Genomic DNA, 24,088 nt, shown 5'->3' with positions numbered 1-24,088 from the left:
AGGTACAGTACCTACCTACCTAGAAAAAAAAAAGGTTATCCGTCTCATGTAGCACCAACTTCAACATGAAGTCAACGCAATGGTACCTACAACACAAAAATATCAAATTATAGGAAAAAAAAAGGTTATCCGTCTCATGTAGCACCAACTTCAACATGAAGTCAACGCAATGGTACCTACAACACAAAAATATCAAATTATAGGTCATTTTGGCTTAAAAATTCTTGTAGGTAGGTGCCTAGGTACAGTACCTACCTACCTACCTAGGAAAAAAAAAAGGTTATCCGTCTCATGTAGCACTAACTTCAACATGAATTAAGTCAACGCAATGGTACCTACAACACAAAAATATCAAATTATAAATTTCGCAAGGCGACATGTCATTCCATCCCGGTTGAGAACCGCTACCTACCCTGACTTGGGGTGTGGCAGGAAGGGGGGGGGACTTGCTAGAACTTTCTCTTGTGACGTGGTACCATTTCATTTGCAAGTTCCATTTTCTTTGTTCCCCAGGCCATTTTCGGTTCAGTTGAACCCTGTTGCCACATGTACACTAGAAAGTTCAAGATGTCTACTTCGGTTTAGCCCCTGACCCTTGACGAAAAATAGCTAAATTTTCTGAGTGGGTTTTACGGTTCCCGGGACGCGAGTTCGATTCTTGGAAGGAAAAGAAAAGGAGCTCGGGCCTCTCCACTAAAGATAACTTGCACATTGCATAGTTAACATAAATACAAGGCGGTGAACTTTTTGAGTTGTACTAGTGAACTAGTGTATCCATAAACATCTAACCTCCTTGAAACATGGTTGCCGCGATATTTTAAAAAAGTAACCGGAACCGGCGAATCCGGCGATGTTTTTTTTTCACTTTTGGTTTTGGCTTTTGGTTTGACAAAAAGTTTTCCTTTTTCCTGAATTTTCATGATTTTTTGATTTTCTGGATATTTCACTCTCAAGTTCCCCTGGTAATCCTAGGGCGAATCCGGCGATATTTTTTTCACTTTTGGTTTTGGCTTGACAAAAAGTTTTCCTTTTTCATGATTTTTTGATTTTCTGGATATTTCACTCTCAAGTTCCTCTGGTAATCCTAGGTACAATCTGAATTTCCTTTTTTTTAGGAACCTACTTAGTTCAGCAAGTTATTCAATCCATGGTTTTGGTGTTCCTTTCATCCCAGGTTACCGAATAATAGGTTGAAGTGATCAGGCAGTTGAAGGAACCTATTTAGTTCAGCAAGTTATTCAATCCATGGTTTTGGTGTTCCTTTCATCCCAGGTTACCGAATAATAGGTTGAAGTGATCAGGCAGTTGATAGGAACCTATTTAGTTCAGCAAGTTATTCAATCCATGCATGGACCTTAAGGTTTTGGTGTTCCTTTCATCCCAGGTTACCGAATAATAGGTTGAAGTGATCAGGCAGTTGATTTTTGAAAAGGAATAAAGAATGACACCTGTTGAATTACTTAAGACATCTGGCATCTGGTAAGTAGAAATCTAATTAATTAGTAGGTATTTTTTTTTTTTTTCAAGAGGTTTGACAGAGGGAACTGTAACTGCTATGGTCTTATCGTACCAAAATCGAAGAGAGAAGGAAGACAATGATGATGATGATGATGATGTCAGCTTTTCGTGCTGTTATTTTACTGGTAATATAAGCACGCAAACTCAAAATGGTTTGTAATATGAGAATTAATTCTTAATTTGAGTAATAAAATCTGCCCTGGGCGGGAAATTAACCTGTGGCCTAGCACTTAATACAAGGCAGACTCACTACCAACTAGGCTGGCCAGGTAATCCCAGTCAGCACACACGATTGGCTCGAATCAAAATTGAAGGTTGAACACAATGGTGCTTCACTTTTTACATCGTACTCTTATCCAGTCCATTTTGCCCTCCTTGACAGAAACAATGGCCGACCTTATTCGAGTATTCGAGTTGAGTTTTCATCTTTTCCCTTTTCATTTTTCATCTTTTCAAGTTTTTCCTTTTTCCGAAGGGTTTAGGGTTTCTATTTTTCCACTTTCAGCTAAGGTTTTCTTTTTGCTGCATCAGCAACTTTTCCCAAATTACATTTTCAGGTAAAAACATTTGTTTCTTTTTCGGAATTTGAGCTGCCTGCTCACTGGAAACTTGAATCCACTTTTCCAAAGTTTTCACAAACCTAGGACATTTTAGCCTGAAGAAAAGTAAGTTATAGGCAGATTGAAAGAGGTATGTTCACTCAGGGCTTTTTTTTACACCCAACATGCTCTCCCATGCTGCTTATTTTCTCATAAAAGTTCAACTGTACACATCGATGCAGTGTCTGCAACATGTGTAAAACGGCAAAAGTTATGCAACAACAATCCTGTGTAAGTCTCAACGGTGGATTCATGATGATCACCTGAATCTGAAACATGTCCACAATCCAAAAGTTTTTTTTTTCTTTTCAAAATAAGACTCACAACCAGTGCACCGGTTGATTAACCAATGCACCAGATGACAAAATAAAAGTTTTTTACTAAACGGTTGATTGTGACTGTCCACCAAATCAAACGTTTAGCTCTTGAGATCCACCACCTCCTCGAGCTGGTTGATTCAATTGGTGACACACTTTTTTTTGTGGTGACACACTTTTTTGTTTATTTTCAAGTTTTCAACAAGTTTTATAAACATTTAAAGCTATAACATTAAGGTTGGGCTAGTAAAAGATCCAAATTTTTTGAATTATTTTCAAGTTTTCAACAAGTTTTATAAAAAATTAAAGCTATAACATTAAGGTTGGGCTAGTAAAACCAAATTTTTTGAAATGATAAAAATTGAGTTTTTTTATCCACCAGTGTTCATCAAACGGTGGACTCTAGCTGGTGCACCGGTTGTGAATCTTATTTTGAAAAAAAAAAAAAAAAAAAAAAAAAAAAAAAAAAAAAAAAAAAAAAATTTTGGTATTTTTTTGTTTTGGGGGTGGAGACACATAATACTGTTTCATTTAACTAGCGGAAATGTATGGGCAAGACTATAACAGTGCTATAGCCTTGTTCAATCACAACTACAACTCAAATTCCTCTTCTAGTAAATCCAATGATGATTCAAATTTTCCAAGTAAGTTGAGAAGATGGAGGAGTGACAATTTTGGTATTAAGTGTAAGAATAGGAGTGTAATGATGACTACCCTGACAATAAAATACTTCTAAATACTAACAAACTTTTATATATAAAGTTACCTGATTGTTCTTGATCAAAAGTTCTGACTCACAGACTGGAGGTAGTGGGATCGAAACCTAGCTGGGTCAGATTTTTTTTTTTTTGCTCTTGGTTGGTAGCTTGTCTGCCTTGTAAGCGCTAGGCCGCGGGCTCGATTCCCGCCCGGGGCGGATTTTATCCTGAACGGATAATGTTCTTTCTCGGAACAACTGGCTTTCTCCTATCCTGTCTTCCTTCTCTCTTCGATTTCGGAACGATGTGACCTTAGCAGTTACAATTCCCTCTATCAAACCTATTTAAAAAACTACCTACATAGTGTGGTCTGTGTATAACTAGAGAACGATTTATGAGTGTATTTACTTCTGTTCCCTTCACAGATCAAAGAAATCATTCGACAAGGAGTTGAGGTTCCAGAAGGACAAAATGATCTGCGACGTAACCAACTTCGTGAGTTGGCTCTTCTGAACGGTAAGTAATATTATCTTATGTAGCGTTCCCTGCCTCGGTGGTGTAGGGATCAAGACGTTCGCCTTGTAAACAGGAGGGCGTGGGTTCAATCCCGGCCAAGGCGGAAATTTTCTAACCAGACAATGTAGCGTTCCCTGTCTCGGTGGTGTAGGGATCAAGACGTTCGCCTTGTAAACAGGAGGGCGTGGGTTCAATCCCGGCCAAGGCGGAAATTTTCTAACCAGACTTTTCCGTTCTTGGATAGGCATAGATGTAAAAGAAAGTATCTTGAAGCTTGAAGTAATGCGAAAACGGTACCGAGGTACAAGCTTTAAAAAAATCATCACGAAATTATGATCAGTCATGGAAAAAAGACACGGGAGTTCAAGATACACAGTTTCCTCTATTAAACCTCCTCGACTCTGGTTTCCTATCTCTAGGTCGTCAGGTATCTTCTTTGTGTAGATTTCACCAATATTTTTCAGTCCCTGGAAGGTTATTAGTTTTTTTTATCTTGTATATTACCCTCATTAAAATATTAATTACAAAGAGTCAGTTTCTATTTTCAGCTCTTAAACTCATTTGGTTAATAAATATATTTTCAATTTCTAATGCAGGAAGATTCACTATAATTTTTCTTTCATCAAAAGATTTGATGTAAGTATTTTTAGTAAATTGATTTGTAGTAATGAGAAATCTGGTATCTACTTAAGTACTTTGGATTTAAAATACCCATCAACCAACTACTTGTTTGAAATAAATGTGGTTTAGAGTTGTAACTAAAATTTGTTTCATCAATTTAGATGTAACTAGTCTTTGCCCTCTTTCTTGCCATTAACTTTTGGGCTTTGTGCCCTTTCTAACCCGTTTCTTTTCAGATCAATTACAGATTGAGGAAATTAGCAGAAAATTGCGTTCCGGAGACTTGGGCATTCCATCCAATCCTGAAGAAAGGTTACTAACTCCCTTGGTTTGATTAATTTATTTTCTTTCTTTAAATGTACACAGTATTTATTTTTATTTATTTAGTTTAGGTACCTACTGTTAAATAATAATTGTAAATTAATATGAAGATGAGGACATCTTAAGTAAAAGTTTTCCTAAAAGTTAATTTTGATATACCAGTAGCAGTTTTTAAACATGTGTAACTTCCTTAACAAATTTGTTATTGATGCAAATTTTTATTATAGCTTGAAGCATATTGTATAGGACAATATTCTGTACTGCATTAGATACAAGTTAATTTTAGATATCTATCCATTTATCAAAATTTCAGGCAACATTGATTAGGCTATTATTATTATTATTATTTTATTTTTTTGACTATATATTGTATTGTGCTTGGTTCCCAAGAAAAATTATACCCCAGATTTAGGTATAGGTAATCATGGTTAAAAAATGATAATATTATTTGGTCCCTGGAAGGCCTGTTAAGCTAACAGCCTGTCAAGTTCCATTTGATTTTATAGCCTTAACAGAGGTTTTAAGCAAACAGGATGTTAGGGGCTAAAAAGAAATTTGATGAAATCCCTCATTTATGTAACATAATTGTTTCATTTTTCCAGGTACCCTGCGTGAGAATGAGGGACCACGCTGTACAAACTGTGGCGCCTCGGACCACAAGAGCTGGCTGTGTCCGGATAAGCCCAATATTACCAACAGCACGCTGTGTTCTAGCTGTGGCGGTGCGGGCCACATAGCACGTGACTGTAGAGAGAAGAGACCCGGCATGGGAGGACCCCCGGCCAACACGCATCGGAACCGCGCCAAGATTGACGAAGAGGTAAGTGAAGAGAATATAATTGTCCATCTGATGAGGGACATACTACGGGATGGGCATGGTACGACACAGACCACATGCGTCTAATGTAGCAGTTGTTTCATTGGTGCAAAATAAAAACGGCGGTAAAACACTCATCTTAAAAAAAGTCAGAATTTAGTCCAGAACCAGTTCTGAAATGAAATTTTTGAAGGAGGTGGAGGGTAAAATAAAGTAAGTGGGTATGCCAAGAATTGAATTAACTTGAAGAATATTCTGTTTAAGTAATGAAATTGTTCAAGGTATAAAAGTGAAGAATAAGTAGACATGTGTGAATAATATACTGAAAAGTCCAGAACCAGTTCTGAAATGAAATTTTTGAAGGAGGTGGAGGGTAAAATAAAGTAAGTGGGTATGCCAAGAATTTGAATTAACTTGAAGAATATTCTGTTTAAGTAATGAAATTGTTCAAGGTATAAAAGTGAAGAATAAGTAGACATGTGTGAATAATATTGTGATATTCTCTTATGATTCCAGTACATGTCTCTGATGGCGGAGTTAGGTGAAGGACCACCTCCAGACAAGAGACAGCGGGATAACGACAGCTACCGCAAGAACAACACGAGTGGCTCCCTGTTTAATAATGATAACATGGCACCCCGTGCTCTGATGGCTCCTCCTCCTGGTCCTCCTATGAGTACCCCTCCTCAGATGATACCCAACAGTCTACCTCCTCCCCCATGGAATAACAACTCAGGCGGAAACAACAACATGCCTCTCATCAATCAACCGCCACCCCAAGTAACACCACCCTGGCAACAGCAGAGCTCTCAGCCTCCTCCTCTCATGGCACAACCCATCGCCCCACCCATGAATTTTAATACACAAGGGAATCAGAACACGAGTGTCCCCCCTCCCCCACCCCCACGTCAGAGTAACTTTGATAAGCCTCCCAGTATGATGAACATGGGTAACCAGCCCAACTTTAACAATAACCCATCCAACTTTAACAATAACCCCTCCAACTTTAACAATAACCCCTCCAACTTTAACATGGGGAACTATAACCAGATGCCCCCACCCCAGAATCAAGGACGTTGGGGTGCACCCCCGCCTCCCCCACCCCCCACCAGTGGAAACAATAACAACATGAATAATCTGCCTCCCTGGCAACAACAGTCTGGTATGATGTGGGGAGGAGTACAGAATCCTCTCAGCTCCCTACTGGGGGCTCCTCCACCCCCTCCCCCTCCTCCCTCATCCTAAATATCCGTCCTGTAATATGCATACATCCTGTAGGGTTCAGGATCGGATAATCCGATCCTAACCTCTTTTCTACCCGCATAGAATCTTATTTTGGTCACTTGGCCTACAGCAGTTTCCAGGAGTACTCGATCTCAGTTTGTCATCAAATGGACCATGTATTAAAAACATTAATTTTTGATTGATGATTAGATTATTTGATTTTTTTATCATTCTGTCTCTACATTTCCACTCGTCAGACCATCTCAGGAGATAGAGACTAGTCTGGATTCATCTTGGCAGGACATATGTTTCCAGGAGTACTCGATCTCAGTTTGTCATCAAATGGACCATGTATTAAAGACATTTTTGATTGATGATTAGATTATTTTATTTTTTATCATTCTGTCTCTACATTTCCACTCGTCAGACCATCTCAGGAGATAGAGACTAGTCTGGATTCATCTTGGCAGGACATATGGGGCGTTTGGAGACCAAGACGGACCTCCACCAGGGGACAATACTCGGGTTTGAGGCTCACAGTTAGTACCCCTCCCCTACAGGAGTTACCGCCTGATGTAGACGCCAAGCCTGGAGTCAAGGTACAGTAACCTACTGGTAAAGGCGCCCACCTAAAGACCCGTTCCCACTAGTCGTTCGAAACAAAAACGTGTCGTGTGTAGTGGGAACACTCATTTAAATTAGATTGTCGTCCTAAAACGGGCGCCGGCCGCCTTAAAGCTAGATTGTCGACCGAAAGACCGCCTGGATTGCCGACAAGGCAAAAATCGGATATAACTTTACTGGTAAAGGCGCCCACCTGAAGACCCGTTCCCACTAGTCATTCGAAACAAAAACGTGTCGTGTGTAGTGGGAACACTCATTTAAATTAGATTGTCGTCCTAAAACGGGCGCCGGCCGCCTTAAAGCTAGATTGTCGACCGAAAGACCGCCTGGATTGCCGACAAGGCAAAAATCGGATATAACTCACGACAAGTGCGAACGGACTTTAAGTGAGGATGTGCAGGTTCAAACTGTAACAGGGGTAGGTATCGATTTTTTTAGGAGGTTTGATAGAGGTATCATCCCGAAATGGAAGTAAGGAGGGCAGGATAGGAGAAAGCCAGCCGTTCCGGAGATATAACTCACGACAAGTGCGAACGGACTTTAAGTGAGGATGTGCAGTTTGTGCAGGTTCAAACTGTAACAGGGGTATCGATTTTTTTAGGAGGTTTGATAGAGGTATCATCCCGAAATGGAAGTAAGGAGGGCAGGATAGGAGAAAGCCAGCCGTTCCGGAGGGAACCTTATCTGTTAAGGATAAAGTCCACCGTGGACAGGAATTGAACCCGGGACCTAGCGCTTACAAGGTAGGAGTACTATCCTCCGAACTAACTTCTTCTACTTGGAGTGCCAATCCGTGACAAATATTGGCGATCATCATGGCAATCTTTACTTTATCCACGGCAATTCGAAATAGTTCAGGGGAAAATTTGTTGAACCAGGTTCTTAGGTTCTTCAGCCAGGAGATCCGTCTTCTTTCTGGCCCTCTTTTTCCTTGTAAGACTGGCTGGCAAAGCATTATTTGTTAAACTACATATTATATCCTGACCATTCCAAATCTCAGGTGCTGATTGGGGAGCCCCGTCTTCTACTTGGAGTGCCAATCCGTGACAAATATTGGCGATCATCATGGCAATCTTTACTTTATCCACGGCAATTCGAAATAGTTCAGGGGAAATTTTGTTGAACCAGGTTCTTAGGTTCTTCAGCCAGGAGATCCGTCTTCTTTCTGGCCCTCTTTTTCCTTGTAAGACTGGCTGGCAAAGCAGACTTCTTCTACTTGGAGTGCCAATCCGTGACAAATGTTGGCGATCATCATGGCAATTTTTACTTTATCCACGGCAATTCGAAATAGTTCAGGGGAAATTTTGTTGAACGGTTGAACCAGGTTCTTAGGTTCTTCAGCCAGGAGATCCGTCTTCTTTCTGGCCCTCTTTTTCCCTGTAAGACTGGCTGGCAAAGCATTATTTGTTAAACTACATATTATATCCTGACCATTCCAAATCTCAGGTGCTGATTGGGGAGCCCCGGGCATTCACATTCGGTACCGACATGATAGTATCTAGTGGCAGCTTCGGTGACATCAGTGTATGGGGGGACCGTCTCTATTCCCGGCCTAGACTACGCTCCATGCCTCTGGAGAGAAGGAAGTGCTTGTTCATGGATGAGGCGAAGTCATTGGGTAGGCAGTATTACTTGCGGCAGAACTGCAAGGTAGAATGCTATGAGAAGTATGTGCATCGGTTCTGCAACTGCACGCTCCAGTTTATGTTCCCTCATTCAGGTATTATTATTATTTTGAAGAGGGTTGATAGAGGGAACAGTAACTGCTAAGGTCTTTCGAAGAGAGAAGGAAGACAGGACAGGAGAAAGCCAGCCGTTCCGAGTGCTTACAAGGCAGACGCGCATCTGCCTTGTAAGCGCTAGGTCGCGGGTTTGATTCCTGTCCGAGGCGAACTTTTTCTCAAGCAGTTGAAGTTCTTTTTCGGAATTGGTGGTTTTCTTCTATTCTGTCCTTCTTGTCCATTCAATTTCAGGACGATAATACCTTTGTGGTTAGAGTTCCCTCTATCAAAGCGAGAGAGTCATTTGTGCATACAACTAAGTAGTGACATAAGACATACATACCTATGTAGGTAACCGACAACATGTATTTTTAAAATGTGTAATACAAACACCAATTTTTCATTTACCTACTTTTCCTCGAAAGCAAAAAGAGAAGAAAGACAGGATAGGAGAAAGCCAGCCGTTCCGAGAACGATGGAAGGAAAGAAGGCAAAAACTTACATTTACATAAGACCCATTTTACTCTCGGAATATATTATCTAAACAGGATGTATTCTATTCTATTAAGCACTTAGCTTTACCCTGCAATTACTGTTCCCCGCCTACTAGGTTTCCAAGTGCTACGAAATATTTTCCCGCCCCTCAAAAGTACCTTCAAGCAGAAGTAATGAAAAATAGAAAAAGTACTCAATAAAAAGTAGAATTTCAAGGATAAAAAGATATTATAAAAAATGATAGTGAATTAGGCCTTTGCATACATGTACCTATTGTATACTCGTAGTTGTATGGGTTGGTATATCTCGTAAATTTTGCATTGAAAAGCTCTTTGGAAAAAAAAAAAAACAGTAAAAATTCCAACTCGAAATACCTACCTAGTTCATTTTTGAACTCTGTGCTTTTCGCTTGTATTGGTATTCGTCATGAATAAAAGTAACAAAGTCGAGTTAAAGAGAGTGTGCAAGGATTATTTACTAGATGTGTGTAAGGAAAGTTCTCTCCATGGACTTGTACATTTCACCAGGCCTAGTCGATCTCTAATAGAGCAGTAAGTAACTCACTTAACTACAGATTTTTTTTATGATGGATAGAGGGAACAGTTAGTAATAATGGAGGTCCTATCATCCCGAAATCGAAGAGAGGAGAAAGCCAGCCTTTCCGCAAATGAACCTTAACTGTTCAGGACAAAGTTCGCCCCGGACGGGAATCGAACCCGCGATCTAGTGCTTAGACTGATCTCTAATAGAGCAGTAAGTAACTCACTTAACTACAGATTTTTTTTATGATGGATAGAGGGAACAGTAAGTAATAATGGAGGTCCTATCATCCCGAAATCGAAGAGAGGAGAAAGCCAGCCTTTCCGCGAATGAACCTTAATTGTTCAGGACAAAGTTCGCCCCGGACGGCAATCGAACCCGCGACCTAGTGCTTAGACAAACGACGCTCTAAGAACTCCAAGCTAACTAGGCCTTACTAGGCTGTCACAGTTAGAAATGATAATAAAATGACATTTTTGATGTAGGTACCAACAATCACACTTAACTTCCTATGTTCTGGTTTTCTGGACTTAAAGTTGGCACGTACCTACCCTGTTTTGTACTGGACTTTTCCGGTCGGGGACGATGATATGTGACAATCTGCTGAAGAAGGGTCTGGAATTTAGACCCACCAAAATGTCCGGTACAAAACAAGGTACATATGTACGTGTACGTGCCAACATGAAGTACAATTTAGACCCAAAATGTCCGGTACAAAACAAGGTACATATGTACGTGTACGTGCCAACATGAAGTACAGAAAAAAAACTAGAAATGATACCCGTCTTCTTTCATTTAAGTCTCATTCTGGCAGGATAAATTATTTTTTTGACTACATATTGTATTGTGCTTGGTTCCCAAGAAAAATTATACCCCAGATTTAGGTATAGGTAATCATGGTTAAAAAATGATAATATTATTTGGAAATCCTCCATAACCTAAAATTGCCCCTAAAATTGTTTTAAAGCCCCCCTAAAATTGCTTGTTGGCATCAGAGGAATAGAAAGAAGAATCAACTTCTTAACATTTTACATCTTTATGTAATCGGTTTTAAAGCCCCCCTAAAATTGCTTGTTGGCATCAGAGGAATAGAAAGAAGAATCAACTTCTTAACATTTTACATCTTTATGTAATCTCTCTAATGTGTTTTATTAAAATGATCACTAATTAATATTATAAATTCTATACACATCCTGATTTGAAATAATAGTGAAAAGTAACAGGTAACCACTTGGTAAGATTATTACCTAAGAAATTTTCTACAGCCTAATTCTTAGGGTTCTGTTATCAAAGTTGAATCTTCTCCCTGATTTGAAATAATAGTGAAAAGTAACAGGTAACCACTTGGTAAGATTATTACCTAAGAAATTTTCTACAGCCTTCTGTTATCAAAGTGAAGGCTAACTTTGAATCTTCTCTATTCTGTGATCTTGTTAATTAATCTACTTAATCAATAATTCTATTCATGTCACACCCTGATTTGAAATAATAGTGAAATGTAACAGGTAACCACTTGGTAAGATTATTACCTAAGAAATTTTCTACAGCCTAATTCTTAGGGTTCTGTTATCAAAGTGAAGGCTAACTTTGAATCTTCTCTATTCTGTGATCTTGTTAATTAATCTACTTAATCAATAATTCTATTCATGATTTCAAGAATTTCAGCTCTTTTATTATCATGTCTAACCATAATCATGGATTAATATTTCAGCTTTGACACATCCGAAATTTCTTGCCCTTATTCCATCTTTTCCAACTAATGAAATTATTATTTTTGTAGCATATAGCATAGGTATTCAAGATAATCCTACAAGGTAATATTTTATGAAAGGAAAACAATGATGTATGTGTCTAATATCTAATTCATTACAATGGAAAGAAGCCAACATGAAATTTCCATTATATTCAAGTTGCTATTTTTTAAATAAAATAATTACGGACACTTAAAATAATAATCTCATCTGTTACGACATTCAAAATGTACTAACCTCTTGAAAAAAGCAAGATAAATCAGCATCTATTTTTAGTTGGTGCTCACCCTTATTGTGGTGGTACTAAACTAAACGATACTTTTCAAACTTTCAGGTGGTTGTCATCAGGAACAAATGAAAGTTCAGTAAAATTGTGTCATTATTTGTAAACCTTAGATTTAATGAAACTAATAAAAATTTGTGTGAAATTAACACCAGTCGATTGTAAGACAGGATGTCTATAAACTCTATTTTCCTCGGAAACGGATTAGTTTGGGAAGAAATGCTAAATCACGTGTCTCTTTTAAAATGAAGTTTCAGAGAAAAATTGACGTGGTACCATTTCATTTGCAAGTTCCATTTTCTTTGTTCCCCCGGCCATTTTCGGTTCAGTTCAACACTGTTGCCACATGTACACCAGAATCAGCGTGGTATCATTTCATTTGCAAGTTCCATTTTCTTTGTTCCCCAGGCCATTTTCGGTTCAGTTAAACCCTGTTGCCACATGTACACCAGAAAGTTCAAGATGTCTACTTCGGTTCAGCCCCTGACGAAAAAAAACTAAATTTTCTGAGTGGGTTTTACGGTTCCCGGGACGCGAGTTCGATTCTTGGAAGGAAAAGAAAAGGAGCTCAGGCCTCTCCACTAAAGATAACTTGCACATTGCATAGTTAACATAAATACAAGGCGGTAAACTTTTTGAGTTGTACTAGCGTATCCATGTACACCAGAAAGTTCAAGATGTCTACTTCGGTTCAGCCCCTGACGAAAAAGAGCTAAATTTTCCGAGTGGGTTTTACGGTTCCCGGGACGCGAGTTCGATTCTTGGAAGGAAAAGAAAAGGAGTTCAGGCCTCTCCACTAAAGATAATTTGCACATTGCATAGTTAACATAAATACAAGGCGGTAAACTTTATTCGTTGTACTAGCATATCCATAAACATCTAACCTCCTTGAAACAGTCATGGTTGCCTTGCCGCGAAATTTTAAAAAAGTAACCGGCGAAATTTCACTTTTGGTTTAATTGGTTTTGGTAATTTGGTTTGACAAAGTTTTCCTTTTTCCTGAGTTTTCATGATTTTTTGATTTTCTGGATATTTCACTCTCAAGTTCCCCTGGTAATCCTAGGCACTCTCTGAATTTCCATTTTTTAAAAAATATAGGAACCTATATCTTGAACCATTAGATTGCTGAGGGCTTCTGGGTCCACTTGGAGAGATCCACCAAGTTCTTCAGATAGGAGAAAGCCAGCCGTTCCAAGAACAAACATTATCCCATCAGGATAAAATCTGCCCTGGGCGGGAATTTAACCTGTGGCCTAGCACTTACAAGGCAGACTCACTACCAACTAGGCTGGCCAGGTAATCCCAGTCAGCACACACGATTGGATTGGATGTAAGGCTCGAATCAAAATTGACGGTTGAACACAATGGTGCTTCACTTTTTACATCGTACTCTTATCCAGTCCATTTTGCCCTCCTTGACAGAAACAATGGCCGACCTTATTTGAGTATTCGAGTTGAGTGTTGAGTGTTGAGTTTTCAACTTTTCCTTTTTCATTTTTCATCTTTTCAAGTTTTTCCTTTTTCCGAAGGGTTTAGGGTTTCTATTTTTCCACTTTCAGCTAAGGTTTTCTTTTTGTGAAGGTTGAACACAATGGTGCTTCACTTTTTACATCGTACTCTTATCCAGTCCATTTTGCCCTCCTTGACAGAAACAATGGCCGACCTTATTCGGGATCTGGCACAGGGGAGCGTGTTGAGGACGAGATTTTTGTGGGAATTTTGCTATAAATCCCACCATTAAAAAAAATACCCTGACATCCTTCTAAAGCCATAGATGAGCTGGAAAAATAGGTATACTTGTTAGAGACCCTCAATCAAGTCACTAGGTATCAAAGATCAGGAACTCATTTTATGTTATTAGTAGTTTTATTATTTACTATTTTTCCCCCAAGTGAAACTCGAGGTTTAAAACCCCACATGTGGATGCCCCCCGTGTGTTACAGATCCCCCTCCCCCGAACCCATCTACAGCAGTGATGGAAAGCGAATGAACACGCGAGAATATCGGACCAGGAAGAAATTGGAAGAAGAAAGACATGACCTCATTCAGAAAATGTTCAAAGTGAACCCCGAGTTCAAACCTCCGCCAGATTACAAGTAAATACCGTCTTTTAAATTTTAGAGGGCAGCTCTCTCAACCACTAAGTTTAGGCTTTATGTCATATATTATTTCTTTTTATTACTTTCTAGCTTTCTACCAATCTAATTATCTAAAAATAACGTTTGAGTAATAACGAGGAATACTAAATCCATAGGTACGAAGTACTAACTATTAGAAGTGGTAGTGTAGTGGCGGAAGGGCGTAGGTTCGAATAATACCAGGGAATAGAATAGTTTAATGCTATTTTGAAAAAACTTGTTAAGCCTTGACTCCATTGATCTGAAATTTCACGATAATGTATATTTTACAGCACCCGCCCGCTAAACTTTACAGGTGTTAGTTAATCTACCTTAAATTTTAACGTTTGCATTGCAGGCAAAGTTAACGTGTCAGCAGATCCATTGAAGCTAAGTATTGACCTTTTTCGAACCTGAAGTTAAAAAAAAGTACACCGAAAATAATCTGGGTCCTTTATTTTCAGACCTCCTGTGATCAAAGTCAATGATAAAGTGATGATACCTCAAGATGAACATCCTGATATTAACTTTGTGGGCTTACTGATTGGGCCCCGTGGTAACACGCTGAAGTGTAAGTATTATTTTCATGGTCAGTCTAATTAGCTTGGAAAATAGTGCTAGGTCGTGGGTTCGAATCCCACCTGAGACGAACCTGACGAACTTTGTCCTCAACAGATGAGGTTCTTTCACGGAACGGTGGGCTTTCTCCTATCCTGTCCTTCTCTTTTTGATTTTGGGTCGAAAAGAGAGACCTTCGTTGTTATAATTCCCTCTATCAAATTTTCAACTCCATACACATAAAGCCCAGTCTGAGGCTTAGGTGTAGGGGCAATTGCCCCGAAGGATGGATGAGTTAAGCTTAATGTTCTGGTTTTCTGGACTTAAAGTTGGCACGTACCTACCTTGTTTTGTACTGGACTTTTCCGGTCGGGGACGATGATATGTGACAATCTGCTGAAGAAGGGTCTGGAATTTAGACCCAAAATGTCCGGTACAAAACAAGGTACATACGTGTACGTGCCAACATGAAGTACAGAAAAAAAACTAGAAATGATACCCGTCTTCTTTCATTTAAGTCTCATTCTGGCAGGATAAACAAGGTATAGTTTATTCTTACAGGGTGGTATGGGGCGTGATAGTATCGAGTGCCATGATGAGCACTCTGTATACAGGGTGGCGCTCCGGTACAAAACAAGGTACATACGTGTACGTGCCAACATGAAGTACAGAAAAAAAAACTAGAAATGATACCCGTCTTCTTTCATTTAAGTCTCATTCTGGCAGCATAAACAAGGTATAGTTTATTCTTACAGGGTGGTATGGGGCGTGATAGTATCGAGTGCCATGATGAGCACTCTGTATACAGGGTGGCGAGTATGGGACAATTACGTGACCAGCGGACCTGTTACTGTTGTAGAAACCACCTACTTCAAATATGCCCAAGTAGCGTTTCCCAGCGTCATTATTTGCGATGTCAGTCGTGTTGAGTGGAAGAGAGTGCTCGCTTTAAACTATTCGAAGTAAGACGAACTAATGTACAATTCGGACATACTGCAGATTACTACAGTTTAAGGGAGAGATATCGCTCAGTTTATTAGACCAAGTCTCCAGCTACTCAGCATTTGTATGTAAGTGAGTAGTAATTTCTCAAAGTAAAAGTAAAGGTACGTTCAAACAGTCGACCACCCGTCGGTCAATCGATCGATGTCGATCCACAATAAAGTCACATCGATGGACGGCCGTGGACTGTGTGTGGACACACCTCATAGGTACTGCAGATTACTACAGTTTAAGGGAGAGATATCGCTCAGTTTATTAGACCAAGTCTCCAGCTACTCGGCATTTGTATGTAGTTAAGCTTATACGAATCCACGAAACCTAGAAAAAATAGGTCCCTCTATCAAACATGGAAAAATGGGTTTCAAAGATATATCTGACTTGACTTTTCAGCCATGGAAAAGGACACGGGCGCGAAGATCATAATTCGTGGCAAAGGTTGGTTAAGCTTATACGAATCCACGAAACCTAGAAAAAATAGGTCCCTCTATCAAACATGGAAAAAATGGGTTTCAAAGATATATCTGACTTGACTTTTCAGCCATGGAAAAGGACACGGGCGCGAAGATCATAATTCGTGGCAAAGGTTTTGGAAGAGAGTGCTCGCTTTAAACTATTCGAAGTAAGACGAACTAATGTAGGTACTGCAGATTACTATAGTTTAAGGGAGAGATATCGCTCAGTTTATTAGACCAAGTCTCCAGCTACTCGGCATTTGTATGTATGTGAGTAGTATTTTCTCAAAGTAAAAGTAAAGGTACGTTCAAACATAGTCGACCACCCGTCGGTCAATCGATCGATGTCGATCCACAATAAAGTCACATCGATGGACGGCCGTGGACTGTGTGTGGACACACCTTAATATACGAGTAAAGGCAACCCTAAATTTCGCAATTTTAAGCAAACTCTCCCCTCTGCGTAAAGGTACGTTCAAACATAGTCGACCACCCGTCGGTCAATCGATCGATGTCGATCCACAATAAAGTCACATCGATCGACGGCCGTGGACTGTGTGTGGACACACCTTAATATACGAGTAAAGGCAACCCTAAATTTCGCAATTTTAAGCAAACTCTCCCCTCTGGTTTCCAGATTGATCGATTTTGATAAAAGAGAAGGAGACATGCAAAAAATTCGTCAAACGATCCAGGCTCTCCTGCAAGCTTTGTCTGTTATCACGTTTGGCGATTTTGATGAGTTTAATCGAGTGAGAAGTTTTGAAAAGACCACCGTTCCTCTCCTAAGCAAAGTCAACGTTACACAACTACTTTTAGAGGTATAGTAGAATGTACCTACCTAACTTACATCAGGCAAAGGTTCAGTGAAGGAAGGCAAAGTGGGACGTAAGGACGGACAACCACTGCCTGGAGAGAATGAACCCCTGCATGCGTATGTGACAGCACATAACCCTGAGAATGTGAAGAAAGCTGTCGATAGGGTGAGTAGAGGTCGTGAGTTCTGACTCACAGACTGGAGGTAGTGGGATCGAAACCTAGCTGGGTCAGATTTTTTTTTTGCTCTTGGTTGGTAGCTTGTCTGCCTTGTAAGCGCTAGGCCGCGGGCTCGATTCCCGCCCGGGGCGGATTTTATCCTGAACGGATAATGTTCTTTCTCGGAACAACTGGCTTTCTCCTATCCTGTCTTCCTTCTCTCTTCGATTTCGGAACGATGTGACCTTAGCAGTTACAATTCCCTCTATCAAACCTATTTAAAAAACTACCTACATCGTCTGCCTTGTAAGCGCTAGGCCGCGGGCTCGATTCCCGCCTGGGGCGGATTTTATCCTGAACGGATAATGTTCTTTCTCGGAACAACTGGCTTTCTCCTATCTTGTCTTCCTTCTCTCTTCGATTTCGGAACGATGTGACCTTAGCAGTTACAATTCCCTCTATCAAACCTATTTAAAAAACTACCTACATTCGATTTTTTTTAGGAGGTTTGATAGAGGTATCATCCCGAAATGGAAGTAAGGAGGGCAGGATAGGAGAAAGCCAGCCGTTCCGGAGGGAACCTTATCTGTTAAGGATAAAGTCCACCGTGGACAGGAATTGAACCCGGGACCTAGCGCTTACAAGGTAGGAGTACTATCCTCCGAACTAACTTCTTCTACTTACTTACATCATATTTAGATTTTCTAGATTAGGTATTTACTATTTAGTGATGTTACGCCGCGCCGCATTGCCCCGTACATAGGCCTGGTTGAAACGTTACGTACATAATTATGTAGTACCTACCTACTCTCCATCTTGGTAATGGCGCTTACGAATTTTCTATCTCAAAGGAACTTGCAAATTTTGTGAGAAAAGACAAATCTGCAACTAAGTTACCGCAATACTGACGGAACGTGGAGATGTATACGTATATACTTTTATGTACCCAAGTAGGTTTCAAATTAAGGTGATCCCAAGGGCAAGGAAAACCTATATAGACCCTTGACAAATGGAGTGTGTCTGAAGGCATGTTGTCGACAAATCTGCAACTAAGTTACCGCAATACCGCCATACTGACGGAACGTGGAGATGTATACGTACTTTTATGTACCTAAGTAGGTTTCAAATTAAGGTGATCCCAAGGGCAAGGAAAACCTAATATATATATAAGAAAAAAGATTGTTTCACCACTGTTTTTATTTCATAGCAATGAAAAAACTGCTATATTCGACCCATGTGGTCTGTGTCATAGCATGCCCATCCCATTGTATGCCTCTCATCAGATGGGTGAGACAAGAACACCAGAAAGTAACCTGTTGAAATATTTGCAATCAAAAATAAACGCAATTTTTTTGTTAATGGTGGGATTCAAACCCAACACCTTCTGCATGGCATGCAAGCATGTTACCACTGGGCTAACCGTGCCCACCTTGCATTTTTTCCAGTTGTCCATTTGGTATAGGCAAGACCCTGGTTTTCTATGGCAGGCTTAAATTTCAGGATGGGGCTGGCACTTGTTCTACATCACCATTACATTTTGACCTTTTTTTTTGCCTCGGTATTACATCAGACTACTTACAATATATTGTATACCTCCAATGCAATATTTTACTTATTAATATTACTTACTTGAATTTTTTGTTTGCAGCATGGAGAACAAAGATGATAAAGCTGCTGCTTCTGCCAAAGTTTCTGATGCTACAGTAAGTTATATTTATTTTGGAAAGAAGTCTGTTGAACAGAGTATTTTAGCTTTTAGTATGTGTTATTGAGGCTGCTGAATCTGGATGTACAGGGTGTTTTTAAAGTCTTGATGACTGGGTACATTTCTCAAGAACTACTTCGAATATCAAGAAATGCTTAGAATATCAAATCTTTCATTAAAAAAAAAAAAAAAAAAAAAAAAAAAAAAAAACAGAGACGTCATATCTGGCAACACTGTTGCAAACCTCATGCATCTGGCAACACTGTTGGAATTTGGAAATGGAATCTGAGGTTAATTGCTGAAAATTATGACGTCATCACCTACGGGAGCATCATATGTCGTGACGTCAAACTTTACGATTTATCGGTATTTATGTACAATCCTGGGTTAGCCTTAAAACACTGAATAATTAAAATGATAGTAAAATCGTGTTCATTAACACCCACATTGTAATCAGTGTTAAGAAACTATTATTAGACACTACCGTCCACTCTAGTGAACTTGATTCGCCAAGGTAAAAGTACCTAACTTATTCGTACCTACATACCTACCTGCTTCTATGATACTACAGGAATTTAGGATTAAAATAGTAACATTTAATGTGCGATAATCTTGAATAAAACAATAGTATAGGTAGGGTGCTAGGGTCCCGTTCTGAAAGCTGTAAAGGTTTACTTACGAAAAGGTTTATGCTAAAGTCGATTTCTGTTTGACCGAAATGGAACAAGCTTAACCAAGCACAACTTGAGTTTAAAAATTCCATGTTTCTTTTGCACACCAAAACTTGGTTAGTCTTGGTAAGGGACCGACCATGTTTGGTTTGGCTTTACTCTGTTAGGTACCTATTTCATTTCTTGTTTAGATACATGCGATATACATAGGTAATCTTGAATAAAACAATAGTATAGGTAGGGTCCCATTCTGAAATCTGTAAAGGTTTACTTACGAAAAGGTTTATGCTAACAAGTCGATTTCTGTTTGACCGGAGTGGAACAAGCTTAACCAAGCACAACTTAAGTTTAAAAATTCCATGTTTCTTTTGCAGACCAAAACTTGGTTAGTCTTGGTAAGGGACCGACCATGTTTGGTTTGGCTTTACTCTGTTAGGTACCTATTTCATTTCTTGTTTAGAAATATGTGCAACTAAATCAGTGTTAACCAAAGTGAACTTAGCTTTGGGTACCAGGAAAACAAACAAGTTTTCGGTGAGGCCAAGACAAAACTTGACCGTGTTTTTCAATTATAGGTAGGTACTTTGTAGTTTTCATGGGTGAGGTGTTATTTCTCGAGTGGTATACCCGTTGTTTATCGTACCTTCTGCCTTACAATAATAAATTGATAATTCCACAATACTGCCTTTGGAGTAATCCAATCGTTAATTTCTTAATCGTGGGGTCGTGAAGTCTGATTGTAGATAGGCACAAGGAAGCTACAATACGCGTAGATCGACTGGGGATCCAGCTCTAGTGACGACGAGGATGTGTTAGAGATTTTCGTTTGTTTTCAGAACTGGCCAATGCAGGCCGCCCCCTATTCCCTGGCTCAGATGTTGATGACCAACTCAAACGAATCTTCAAACTTCTTGGCACCCCTACTGAAGATACCTGGCCTGGTATGAACCTTCTCCCAGACTTCAAACCATTCCCTATGTATCATCCCAGCATGTCTTTCTCCCAAGTGGCACCCAAGTTGACAGCCAAAGGCCGCGACCTGTTGCAAAGGCTCCTGGTATGCAATCCAGTACAACGAATGTCGGCTGAGGACGCCATGTCTCATATATATTTCTCTGATCTCAATGTAGCCATCAAGTCTGAAAGGTGTCAATAGACGGAAGAGCGTCTCCTTAATCCTAATAATATATGTACTTTACATCAAGTAGGAGTAAGTATAGAAGAATCCTGTTTTGCACTCGTGAGGTTTTGCACTCGTAAGATCGAGTAATAAATGGAAACCCTCGGGCAACTTACTGATTAAGAAAACGCAATATTTGTCACTTTATAACATCATTATTTACTTCGGACGTCAATAGAATTTTCTATAATCGTAATTTAAAAAAAAAAAAAATGACATAATACAATATTTAAAAAAAAATAATTACGAGTATGCTTTACTTGGTACATCAGTTTCAGTTATCATTATCACCGTTACTTTTAGCTCCCGCTACCCTCGCTTTGAGCGCGGGAGAAGGAATAGCTTCTTAGTTACCCAAAAAACAGAACCCCGACCGGAAGTTGTAATTTTGCCAAGAAATGAATCCCCAAAGGGAATTCAGCTAAAAATGTATTTTTTTTTTTTGACCTGGGCGGGAATTGAATCTGCGGCCACTTAGCTCAATAAGAGGCAAAAGCGGTAGGCGTCCTTTTATTTATTTACTCATGAGGTGTTACTGTTCTCTGTATTTTTTTAAATGTTAGGGGAGTTGATGGAGAAATTTCCGAATTGAAAGTCAATAATCTCTTGATAAGGATGGCCATGCCTGTTATACTCAGGGTGTCTACCAAAATGGAAAAACAAAATTCCCTGACTTTTCTCGGTTTTCCAGTCCATTTTTTCCAAATTTCCAGTCTACTTTTTCAAGATTTTCCACCCCATTCCCACTGCGTCACAACAGATTTTTTTTTTCTTCAAGTAATGTTCCCAAGCCTGTTCAACATTAATTCTCCAATCTTTTTTCATCCTTAGAACGGCAATTAAAAATTGAATTTTCGACTTTTTAAAGTTACTTTTTCGAAGTTTTGACCTCAGATTTGGATTTTTCACAGCTTTTTCACTATAGGAATCGACTTTTATTAATAATATTTTCCCAATTGCAACTCCTCCATTATGCAGATCTTTTTTGTTGGAATTTTCCATCGGCGTGACTTCTGAACAAGAATCTAAAAAACACAGCTGAAGGCACAAATTTATCATAGGTACACAAAAATTTGATATCGCCCGTTGTCACGCAGGTCACGCTGTCACGCACTGTGTACCTCGTGACGTCAAGGCGCGGTCCGTATTCGGAAACAGGCCCCATAATCAGCTGATTTTAGATTTTCGAGGTTATATTTTGACGTATTGTTTTTTTCTGGATTTTTTTCGTCAAAAATTCAAAATGGACATTCGTAATCTGAATCAATCTAGTGATAAGGATATAAAGTTTGAGTTTTTCTTTACAAAAATGACCATTTCTTTTGAATTGTGATTCACAGATTGTATTCATAGTCTCTAAGGTACGACCATCAACTATTAGTCATAATATTTTCAATGTATTTTTAGGTATATTCCCCTTTCAATTTTGCCTCATGCGTCTACCACTTGGTTGTCGCCTTTCATTGAAATTATTTCTCGTGATCAACAGTAGGTACCTTTAGAATTGCCGCACCGTAACTTTTGTATATTGTGGTCTACATATTGAAATATCTTTCCCCAAGCCCCTGTATCTGAAATACATCCTTATATTGTACCTGTTTTATTACTTGTTGAATATGTTGCTGGCCCAACTTTTTTTTTTTTCAAGTATACACCAGGTATTTAGTTCAAACTCTATAATGATCACTGAATATCCTGAAATCTGCCTGTACCTAAAGGATTCTTAACTCTCAGCCTGACAGAGCTGAATGCAACAACATGTTTCCTTTACCAGGCCAGACTAAATATGGTTAGGTACACTTCTCCAGGGGCCTAATGTGGTAAAGTTCCAGTTTAGCTTAAATACTCAAACTGAAGGGGAGGGGGGGGGGGGGGTGCAGAAGTCAAGCACCCTTGCACACTTGATAATTCCTATCTCCACTTATGTATGCCATGTTCGACAGGTAGGTAGGGTACATAGGTGGGAAGATAGGTAAGTATAGGTGGGAAAGATATTTAGGGAGGTAGATAGGGAGGTACATTAAAAAATATTATAATATGCTTAAGAATTTCCCGGTGAAAATTTTTAAATGGCAACGAGGGAAGGTAAATTAAAATTAAGATATTTTTCCCCTGAGAGAGTGTGTTTACATGTACGTGCATAAAAAAGTCTCTCTCTCTCTCTCTCTAGCTCTCTCTCTCCTTTCAAGGGAAGTAAAAAAACTTGATGTAAAGGCTTGAAATAGGTAGGTAAGTAGGTGGATATGTATTTCTACTTTCTACACACATGTATATGAATATGTGGTTATTTTATTACAATTTGGAAGGAAAAAATAAGGTAAGTAATACAAGTAATACATTTATACACTAAAACTCTAGTAGGCCTAGTACCTCCTTCTTTGAGACCTTGGAAAATTCAGAATGCCTACCTCATCAACTTACCTAGGTATGTATTTATTTTTTTCAATGAACAGTTTGGACACAACCACCCCAATGATAGGTAATATCCGGTGTCCCAAAAAAAAAGGGATGCCTACCCTAATAATGTCCAGTGTTCCTACAAGAAGGACCACCCACCCTACACTGTCCCCTAATCGCTATCGTTATGTGCCCTCAGTATAATCTTATTAAAATTCAAATCCCCTGCAAGGGAAGTAAAAAACTTGATGTAAAGGCTTGAAATAGGTAGGTAAGTAGGTGGATATGGTGTATTTCTACTTTCTACACACATGTAAATGACTATGTGGTTAATTTATTATAGTTTGGAAGGAAAAAATAAGGTAAGTACCTAATACATTTATACACTAAAACTCTAGTAGGCCTAGTACCTACCTCCTTCTTTGAGAGCTTGGGAAACTCAGACTGCCTACCTCATCAACTTACCTAGGTATGTATTTATTTTTTTCATTGAACAGTTTGGACACAACACCACCCCAATGATAGGTAATATCCGGTGTCCCAAGAAAAAAAGGGCTGCCTACCCTAACCCTAATAATGTCCAGTGTTCCTATAAGAAGGACCACCCACCCTACACTGTCCCCTAATCGCTATCGTTATGTGCCCTCAGTATAATCTTATTAAAATTCAAATCCCCTGAAATATTATGAAAAAATAATGAAAATCTCTTACCCGCTCCCCTAAAATCCCATCATCCAGAATATCCCCATTTGTCGTATCTTTTCATCAGGGAGCCTCTATTCCCGAAATTGAGCACTCTTGTACGAATATTATGAAAAAATAATGAAAATCTCTTATCCGTCCCCCTAAAATCCCATCATCCAGAATATCCCCATTTGTCGTATCTTTTCATCAGGGAGCCTCTATTCCCGAAATTGAGCACTCTTGTACAAGTTGTAAGCTTAGAAAAAACCTCGGATTTTTCCCATCCAGCCTTCTTTTATCTC

The 24,088-nt window shown here is 39.3% G+C and overlaps 2 protein-coding genes and 1 long non-coding RNA gene across 3 annotated transcripts in view; all 3 read left to right on the top strand.

The window, feature by feature from the left end:
• Window positions 1-1,211: 1,211 nt before the first annotated feature.
• On the top strand, window positions 1,212-2,690 carry LOC113467338. The gene is made up of 3 exons (XR_003391448.1): window positions 1,212-1,248; window positions 1,361-1,479; window positions 2,076-2,690. It is a non-coding gene; the product is annotated as an uncharacterized LOC113467338 (long non-coding RNA).
• Window positions 2,691-3,557: 867 nt separating this feature from the next.
• LOC103508985 (splicing factor 1) lies at window positions 3,558-6,680 on the top strand (the record flags this gene model as incomplete). The annotated part of the gene is given in 3 exon segments (XM_008473577.3): window positions 3,558-3,648; window positions 5,193-5,410; window positions 5,924-6,680. Coding segments are annotated over 3 exon segments (1,038 nt in total), but the record flags the coding sequence as incomplete, so codon positions are not given.
• The window catches only part of LOC103509000 (uncharacterized protein DDB_G0283357), a 30,084-nt gene continuing 10,196 nt past the window's right edge, over window positions 4,201-24,088 (top strand). Inside the window, exons 1-7 of the mRNA XM_017443991.2 lie at window positions 4,201-4,581; window positions 13,989-14,141; window positions 14,627-14,733; window positions 16,113-16,157; window positions 17,036-17,157; window positions 18,595-18,605; window positions 18,798-18,852. Coding sequence (XP_017299480.2) covers window positions 14,032-14,141; window positions 14,627-14,733; window positions 16,113-16,157; window positions 17,036-17,157; window positions 18,595-18,605; window positions 18,798-18,852 — 450 coding nt within the window. The 5' untranslated portion in view covers window positions 4,201-4,581; window positions 13,989-14,031. The remainder of the gene's footprint in view (window positions 4,582-13,988; window positions 14,142-14,626; window positions 14,734-16,112; window positions 16,158-17,035; window positions 17,158-18,594; window positions 18,606-18,797; window positions 18,853-24,088) is intronic.

Source organism: Diaphorina citri, unplaced genomic scaffold, assembly GCF_000475195.1.
Source record: "Diaphorina citri unplaced genomic scaffold, Diaci psyllid genome assembly version 1.1 scaffold455, whole genome shotgun sequence".
In the NCBI taxonomy this organism is placed as follows: Eukaryota; Metazoa; Arthropoda; class Insecta; order Hemiptera; family Psyllidae; genus Diaphorina; species Diaphorina citri.
This window is presented reverse-complemented; position numbering and strand designations above follow the sequence as displayed.